The sequence below is a fragment of the Martes martes genome, assembly GCF_963455335.1.
Source record: "Martes martes genome assembly, chromosome: 1".
Taxonomy (NCBI): Eukaryota; Metazoa; Chordata; class Mammalia; order Carnivora; family Mustelidae; genus Martes; species Martes martes.
Window position 1 is genome coordinate 18,274,020 of NC_137888.1, and position 9,268 is coordinate 18,283,287.

General features: G+C 41.7%; 2 protein-coding genes across 6 annotated transcripts in view; one reads left to right on the forward strand and one right to left on the reverse strand.

Annotated features, from left to right (window-relative positions):
• GABPA (GA binding protein transcription factor subunit alpha) overlaps positions 1-1,235 on the reverse strand; it is a 33,365-nt gene extending 32,130 nt beyond the window's left edge. Inside the window, exon 1 of one of the 2 annotated variants that reach the window (XM_080823784.1) lies at positions 1,131-1,235. The gene's annotated coding sequence lies outside the window, so the exon portion shown is untranslated. Of the gene's footprint in view, positions 1-621; positions 807-1,130 lie in introns of those variants that run through there. The other variant, XM_080823783.1, reaches the window with a different exon arrangement.
• ATP5PF (ATP synthase peripheral stalk subunit F6) lies at positions 661-8,949 on the forward strand. 4 transcript variants are annotated; one of them, XM_080823807.1, is made up of 4 exons: positions 661-1,212; positions 3,836-4,006; positions 8,113-8,237; positions 8,778-8,949. In XM_080823807.1, the coding sequence occupies exons 2-4, from the start codon at positions 3,843-3,845 to the stop codon at positions 8,813-8,815; spliced, it is 327 nt and encodes a 108-aa protein (XP_080679933.1). In that variant the 5' UTR covers positions 661-1,212; positions 3,836-3,842; the 3' UTR covers positions 8,816-8,949. The 4 variants fall into 4 exon arrangements, with proteins under 4 accessions (XP_080679933.1, XP_080679935.1, XP_080679932.1 ...); XM_080823809.1 differs by having other exon boundaries at positions 1,212-1,345; XM_080823806.1 differs by lacking the exon at positions 661-1,212 and adding an exon at positions 1,236-1,357.
• Positions 8,950-9,268: the final 319 nt, after the last annotated feature.

Below are 9,268 nucleotides of genomic sequence, written 5' to 3' on the forward strand. Positions count from 1 at the left end.
TAGGATCCCTAAATACACTGCAAACACGCACAAACGGCTTATCTTCCAGGACACAAAAATACTAGAGATGTTGGCAAGCTACATTAACCCATCATTTTCCCCTTCTCTTACTTCCTCGTTTCTAAAATAAACACCATTGGGCACCCCATACATTAATAAGTGGCTTTGATGCAACTGTGGGGCAATTCTAAAAGACAGCTGGAAGCGAAGTGAGCGCGCAACGCTGAGTTGGCGATGAGACTGGTTCTGCACCTTCCTCTGAAATACTGGGGGCGTCAGGATCTCATCCCGACCGCGGAGCGCCGCGGACGGCGCACAAGCGAGGAGGGGACAGCAAGGAAAGAGAGCGGCGAAAGATGACACGGGAGGCCCGGGGGCGCGCGGCTTCCCAGGGACCCGCGCCGCGCGCCCCTCCCCTCCGCTCCCCGCACTGCCTCACCCGCCCCTCCCCACCCGGCTCCCTCAAGTCTCCACGAACGGAAATGGGAGTCACAGCGCCGGGGACCAGCGGAAACAAAACACAGAGGCGGCCGCGGGGGGGCCGCTGTGGGTGAGAAGGCCCCGGAACGAGGCCGGCCCGCGCGGGCCCGCGCTCCCTTCCTCCCCCGCGGCCGCACTCACCCGCTCCGGAATCGGCCCCGACGCCCCCACCCGCGCTCCAGAGCCGGCTGAGAACAGCAGGGGCGCGGGCTCCACGTGCAGCGTCTCTCCCAGTAAGACCCGCAGCTCCCGCGACTCGAAGTGTGAGGCCCCTGGGCCTTTCCCGCGGAATCGGCGCTGAGAAACTCCAACCCCCCCCTCCTCCCAGGCACCCCCGGGTCCGGGACTACAACTCCCAGCAGGTTGCGCGAAACGAACGCCCAAGGCAACGGAGGCTCGCGAGGCACACTGGAGCCCAACGCCCCAATCCAGCTTTGTTTTACACTCTCACTTTCCGGGCTTAATCATACACCTCAACAACCCCAAAGAACAGGATGCTGACTTGGGTCCGGGAGGATTGAACTAGGTAAAAGGCCAGTCAAAGTGCGCATGCGTACACAAGCAGGATTCCAGGAGGTAAAAAGACAGCAGGTCAAGTTGGGCGAAGGAAAGATGGCGGAGGTCTCGCCAAGAGACCCGGAAGCACTTACCCTCCACTTCCTCCTCCTGTTTGGCTTCTGTCTCACCTAGAGCCGTCCGGTCGCAGACCGCCTCCGAGACGTTTCCTGTCCGGTGAGTGTCGACCGACTGAAACGGCGGCCCATAATGCATTGCGATGGCGGGTAGGCGGGCGGGGGCGGAGCCAGGGCCGGAAGTAGAACTGTGGCGGCCGCGGAGGCTCTGGCAGCTCCGGACTGAGTGCAAGGTGACTCGGAAGGTAGCTAGACTAGCTTGGCCTCTTGGGACTCAGATTCCGGGTTTCTTATGAGGCCTGGGCTGCCTGTTACTTCTGTTCTTCAGGAATATAAAGCAGCCCTTTGTCCCGGGCACCTTCACCGCCTGGCCCAGGGTCACTTTTGATCTCGCCGCTTTTAGGCCTTGAAGTTGGGGGTAGGACTCGGTGTTCAGGCCTGGTAATTGTTGCTCTCGGGCAACCCTGGGTGGTACGGGAGGCAGGGAGGCCAGGGATTCCTGGGCACCGGGCCCAGCTGGGGCAGCCCAAGGTCATTCCCTCAGGGCCGGTCTGCAGCCAGGCCTGCCCTACTGGGGAGTGCGGGAAATTTTGCCCACTCTGTAAAGCGGAATGTGCACCGTAAGAGGGAAATGGGTGATAGTAATCTTTAAAAGTTTGCATCCTGCCTGAGAATACTGATAGTGCAGCTTTGTTTTCCGCTCTCGCTTTCCAACACAATCCTACACCTCAACGCCAAGAAACGGGATGCTTGAACTAGGGGTGAGGCCGAAGTTCGCAGGCGGGACAAAACAGGGTTTCCGGCAAGGAGGAAGAGAACGGGTCGGGTTAGGCGGGTTGTGGATTGACCTTAGGAATATGCGCGGAAGAGGCGGTGAGAGGACTAACCTATGGCTGGCTAGTCAGTCATCTGCGTCAACTGGAGAACCGTGCGCTTTCACCACAGGTTCTCTGCGCACTCTTTTTTTGCTGTTGCCTTCTCCAGTCTTTCTATGTCAAATCCGTGTCACCGGTTCTCGTGGCATCCCATAGTACTTGAATAGAGAACTTACCCCAGTTTGTATTTTACACCTAGTTGTGTAATAACGTGTTTTCTGCGTGACAGTGGACTGATGGTGGACACTCCTACGTTAATCAGCGAAAAAAAAATCAAAGGGAATAAAAAAGGAACAAGTTTTGATAGTGAGATTATTTATTAATTTTTTAGACAAGTTGAATTTGAGGATTTATGAAGGGAAGAGACCTGTTGAATGTATGGATTTGCGGCTCAGGAAAAAGGCCAAGATTAGAGTTGTGATTTGGGAACCATTACTACTTAGATGGTTATAGAGGGGTACCTGGCTAGTTCAGTCGGTGGAGCATGCAACTCTTCATCTCCTGGTGTGGAGTTCAGGCCACACGTTGGGTATAGAACTTACTTTAAAAAAAAATAGTAGATGATGGAAATTGAAATAATGAAAATGGATTTTACCTAATAGGAATGACACAATTTTTGCAAGAGTCAGAGCAAATTAACTGTGGGGAAAATGGGCAATGTAATCATTTTTCTTAGACATAGTTTTATTATCTGTAAAGGAGATTAGACCACTTTCCTCTAGTTCTTAACAGTATCACCCAACATTACAAGGAGAAAATATATATGGAAGTACTCCACAGAGTATTTTGGGCTGAAGTGACCTTACTGATGACTGTTAGTATGTCCTTAAGTTTCCAGAGGGGAAAATATACCTTGAAGCACAATTTTTAAAATAGGTCTGTGTCCAGTCAGATTCTACTGTGTAACCTTGTGCCACATACTTAATCTCTAAGCCTTAGTTTCTGTGTATGTAAAATGGAAATGATAATAAGTAGCACTTTTAAGGTTATTTGTTGTTTACTTGGAGTCTTAAGTATTTTTCTTTGATGAGGTATGAGTGATATATGGTGAATTCTTTAATATCTTCAGATACTTTGCTTTCATCCTGGTGGGTGAAGAATATTTTGTTTACTATGGGAGTTCTTTTGGTAGTCTTTTTTCCCCCCAAATTTTTATTTAAATTCTGGTTAACATACAGTTCAATAGTGGTTTCAGTGATTTATCACTTACATACAACCCAGTACTCATTATAACAGGTGCACTCCATATTACCCATCACCCATCTAGCCTGTTCCCCCCTCCCAACAACCTCCATCAACCCTCAGTTTGTTCTCTCCTTTACCCACTAGGGGCCAGCAACACCCAAGTCAGGACAACCAAAACTCAAATATCTCTTGCGGGATACTGCCACCCCTACTCAAGAACGACTGTGTTACTGTACAATCTTCTTAATGCTTCTTAAACTCTTAGTGGTAGAGGATCATTTTTTCCTCCAACCCTTGCAACTACTTTGGAAGAATAAAGTAAAAATGAGTTACTGAAAAAATGAGGTGAAAGACAGTAGGGCGAAGACACACAAACCAATTTACTATTCAGCAAACATATATTACTATGTCAAATTGCTGTGTAAGTTTCCGTAATAATTCTTATACCACTGCTGGTCCACAGACTATGATTTGAGCACTTAGCATTCAGTGAGTTCTGGTATGATTTATGACTGAGTTCTGTAGCAGTTAATGGAGTTAGATTCCCACTATATGATATATTTAGAGGTGTTTTTATTATATGTGTATATATATGCACACATATATATAAAGTATATGTATTTTAAACTATGTTAACATTCTGGTGCTTGTTTTCAATAACAGAATCACCATGATTCTTCAAAGGCTCTTCAGGTTCTCCTCTCTCATTCGGTCTGCGGTCTCAGTTCATTTGAGGAGGAACATTGGTGTTACAGCAGTGGCGTTTAATAAGGAACTTGATCCTGTACAGAAACTCTTCGTGGACAAGATTAGAGAATACAGAACTAAACGACAGTAAGTGGGTAGATAATCACCCATGGTGTAAATATAAATATTCAAAGTGTGTAAGTTTTGAGATGGGGAAAAAAATTGGTGTTTGAAAGTGTCTAAGATCTTCACTGAGCTGATCTGTGACATAGAAGTTCACTGGGTGCTCTAAAAGAAGATAAAAATCTTAATTTTTAAGTCCCAAATTTTATTCTCCTTATATGGGTCCCAAGAGACCCATATAATCTATTGTCATTTTAACCATATCATTATTATAATGTCATTTATTATAAACTGGAGTCAGTGCTTAGAAGTACATGAGATCTTGGAAATCATTTAGGAACCCTATTTCAGAAAACTAAGTCCCTTAGACATTAATTAGCCTAAAGTCATAAAAACTTACAGGAAGAAAAACATATTATCAAAATATTCTAACTCTCAATTTAGTGGTCTTCCTGTAACATCATGATTTGGGGGGAATGTATGAACACAGCATTTTTCTCTTTAATGCTATTTCCGTAGTACTGTATCTCTGGGAAGGTCAAAGGACAAAAGATTCTGAAATGGCTTAAAGCAAGTCCAGGATAAACACAATTATATCACACAGTTTTGGAGACGAAAGATGACCTTAGCCATCAAATTCAACCCCCAGGTGTTAGGAAAAGTGACATACATCAGTTCAGTGTTCTGTTTTACTTAGTTGTCTAGCATGTGCAAAGCACTGAGCTATTAACGGCTGGGGTGGGGGGGCGGAGCACAGAAAGAAGCCATATTGCATTTTCATAATATTCTTGAAATTTGATAGGTGTAGAAAGCTTATAGTCATATATAAATTAATATATAAGGTAAAATGGATTAGATCTAAGGTAGTGACACAGTCTGTGTTTGGGGAGTTCACAAGAAGGAATGCTCCTTTATAGCTAGAGGCATTCTGCAAGGTAGGTTGCAAGAGTGATTGTTTTATCTTAGTTTTGAAAGCTCTGTTTGGGGTCCTTTTTCCTTTTTGAGAATATGGATAACTATGGATCATCTTCTCAGTTTAAAAAAAGTGAAGAATTTACTCACATGATTGTGCTTATAGCTTGAAAGTGTTCTCAAACCCATTGAAGTTATGGTAAATATCCATAACTAAGGGTCTCATCCAGCTTATGAACAATTGGTGTGAAGGTCAGACAGATAAATGGGAGTGGGAGGAGGATCTTTTAGGAGGAAAGAATGGTGAGCTAAGGCATGAAAACTTGAAACCACAAAGTATATTTGGAAAATTGTATCATGCTATTTCCCAGGACTGTAGAGTGTATGAGGAGTGTAGGGAGCAGAAAGAAGGAATGGGATCAAAATGAGGGGATTATGAGAGGCCTTGATTGCAGATGGGCAATTAAGGTAGTATATGATAGGCATTTATGAGCAATTAAAGGTTTTTGAGTGGGATGGTGGGGTAGAACAAGGTAAAGATTACTCTTATCAGGATGGCAATTTCAGTCACAGTAGTAGAACAATTGAAATGAATAGAAAAGGAAGACAGGCATGTTAGGAAAATGTAGTAATTCAAGCATTAGTTGATGAGACCTTTATTTTCATAGCTGTGGGAATATAAAAGTGACAGTCAAGACATTGAGAGACTGAGAACTGGTCTTTATTATCTGGTGGAGAGACAGAGAAGAGGGATCAGTTAAAGAACTCTGAGATTTTGAGAGAGGGCAACTAACAAAAAGGTTTTGTCCTTAGCAGAACTTAAGGAGGGAGAGAGCAAAGGGATTAAAATGAAATTCTGACAACAATCTTACAGATCTTACCCCATTTTGTATTTGAGAAAAGCAAGGCGAAAAGTTTAGAATTTGTCTAAAATCACACTGTTCAGTAAGCAGATGTGCCGGGCTGGCTGGGGAATGTGTCTCCTGTCCAAAGGCATTGTAGTGTCTTAGTATTGGTGCTGTTTGTACTTAAGCTATCCAATAAGTCAGTCCTGAGGTGGGCTCTTTTTATTTTATTTTTTTCAAAGTAAGCTTTATGTCCAACATGGAGCTCGAACTCAGGGCCCTCAAGAGTTTCATGCTCTAGCCACTGAGTCAGCTAGGTACCCCTGAGGTGTACTCTTAATCTAAGGAGCCTATAATTCATTCATTTGTGCATATGGTGTGGAAAAATGTTTTGCTTATGGAGTCTTGCTTGGAATGCAGCTCTGAAACTTCCTAGCTCTGTGATCTTTGGCAGATTTATTTAACCTCTATACGTTATTCATATGTAAAATGGGGATGATGATAACAGCACTGTTTCATAAGATGTTATAAAAATTAAGTGACTCAGTAAATTAGCCTAGTATATTTTAAGTGAAATAAACGAGTATCCTTTGAGTGTCTACTTTGTCCTGGTCACTATGCTAGGTCCTGGGGATGTAATAAAGTGGGGTAGGGGACATACTCAGTGGAGGAGGTAGGTGATATCTGGGTGATACCTGTCTTCCTTATCATAAGAGTACATATTAAAGTTAAAACAGCAATCATCTGTCAGTAACCAGTATATTGATTGGCTGGATTCTCTTAAAACAGTTTCTTTTTTTTCTTTAAGCAGCTTCTAAACTTGTAGCTCCCAGAGCTAGAAGACAATCATTAAAAGTATCTGGTTGAAGGCTCTGTCTAGACCTGGACTATCTATTTCATTAGCCATTTTTCACATGTGACTATTGAAATCTAATAAGTATAAATAAAAATTCAGTTCCTCAGTCACTTTAGTCACATTTCTAGTGCTCAATAGCCGGATTTTGTTAGCTACCTTATGAGACTGCATAGATACAGAGCATTTTTATCATTATAGAAAGTTCTGTTACATCTGCTGATCTAGAAGAAAATGGGGCCCATGACAACCAACATCATTAACAAGTTCTTAAATTAGAGCTGTCTCTATGTTTTTGTGGAAATTCTGTAACATAGGTAAGGCCCTATACTTTTATCATAGTCATGTGAGAATATTGTTACCCTTAATAATATCACTTGTAAAGTTTTGTTTATTGTTCATTGGTAGGTGGCAGTAACAAGACAAACACAGAATTAATGCGAAGAATTATTACATCTGATTAGCCCCACTGCTGGTCTGTAATGCTATATTTATCTTCCCAAAGCACAACTCTAATATAATTTTATTGCCTAGTAAATAAAATACAAAGTCCCAGACTTAACATTCTAGGCCTCTCGTGACCTGGGTCCTGCTGGCTTTTCCATCTAGATGGCTTATATTCTCCATATACAGCTAGTTCTTTATTACCCCCATATCTTTGCTTTTTCAGTCTTAGAATGTATGAAATTAAAATCTGACTCAAATGCATGATTTGTCACAAATACCACCGTTTTAAAATGAAATTTTTCCCAATTAGCTCAACAAAAGTGCGCTGTCCTCAACTTGAGTAGCTGTTTGATAAACTATGTCTTTGAAACTTATCAATAACTCTTGTAGCACAAATGTTTGTATAAACATGTCATTTTTTTTTCCTAAATAGCAAAGTTTCTGAGGGTAGGAAATTTCTGCTTCTTTGTTAGGCCCATGGTATAGAGACTTAAAGTTACTCAGACATTTTAGAAGCCATTTAGTGGTGGCTGATTTAAATCAGGTTATAAAAACAGGTAACACTTATTGACCACTATGTCCCCTCTCTGCGTGCCAGGTACTGTGTTAAGTGGTACATGTGCATTATCTCTATAATTCTCATAACCACCATTAGGTAGGACCTTTAGTTTTAGATGTGGAAACTAAAATTTAGAGTGCTTCATGCCTTGCTCCGGTTTATGCAGTTTTAATACATTGTAGAGCTGACATTCAAGCAGAAGCAGTCATTGACTCCAAGAGCCCATGGATTTAGCCATCATATCTTCCTGCAGCTTAGACCTCAAGAGATTCTGACTTAATAAACATCCTTGATACTCTAGACCTTGAATGTTAGAAGTTTGAAGTTGCCTCATTTATGTGAAACATTATTAAAAACATTAAGAGTTGAAATTCAAATGGATATACTTTTTTTCAGAAAGAGTATTTTTCCCATGTGAATACTTTTGAAAAGATATATTGAAACTTGATGGTGAAAAGTAAGTTTGTTTTTGTAAACTAGTGCATGAGTTTTTACCTGCTCATTTACACAACAGGGCATCTGGAGGACCGGTTGATACTGGCCCGGAGTACCAGCAAGACCTAGAGAGGGAACTTTTTAAGCTTAAGCAGATGTATGGTAAAGCAGACATGAATACATTCCCAGACTTCAAATTTGAAGGTAAGTGTCTTTAATCATGAATTCAGTGTTGTGAGAGATTATTTTAAGTTGAGCATATTTCTACTTTATACTTACTTGGATTGTTCAGATGATTAAATGACAATCACACATAAATTTATTGGGGCAGTGATATTTGCATGAGAAGCTCGGGTGTAAGGAGATCATATAACAGGTTAGTGGTGGGGATCTGAAATCAAACTCCCTGATCTTGAGTCTTAACAAGATCATCTATGGGGTGTGTGATCTTGGATAGTTAACTGGTGACTGTTCTCACCTGATATTTGGGGAGAATTACATCTTCTTTGTGGTTATAATTAAATGGCATAATGTATGTGAAATCAGTTAATAGAGGGCCTGGTTTATAGTAAGTGCTGAATAAACCTTTAGCAATTGTTATGTTTCCATGTAGGTGTTTAAAAACAGTATTCCCTAAAAAAAAGAAAAATCAGAAGATTGATGAATTAAAGATTTCTAGATAATACATTTTATTGCAATATGGCTAAGCATGAACCTTCTTTTTTTTTTTTTTTCTTTTCTTAGATCCTAAATTTGAAGTCATTGAAAAACCCCAGTCCTGAAGAAATAATGTAAAATTTATTCGGTAATTTGTTCCTAGGTTAGTTGTACTACTGGATCAGAATAAACATACATTTCTCAACTGTCAAATGTTCTTTTAATTCTGATTCCAAATAAATTATTTGGTGATGTTGAATTCTGTGTCTCGGCATCATTGTTTTAACCCACTGAGCCACCCAGGCGCCCCCCTTCTCGGCATCATTGTTAAATCCTCCCATTGGTTATAATGAATCAGATGGAGACCTTGGATAAACCGGCTACAACATGCCCATAACCCACCAGACTCTTCTCAGTGTTCAGGGCTACCTTTTAAGTCGTGGAAACGTAACTGCCTGAGAGGAGACACCCTGAGCTAAGGAATGTTTGCTGCAGAAGGATGTTATATCCGCTCCCAGAATATAAAGAAATGGCTTATAAATCTTTTATCATAGTTTTTCCAGGAAACTCAAGTTAAG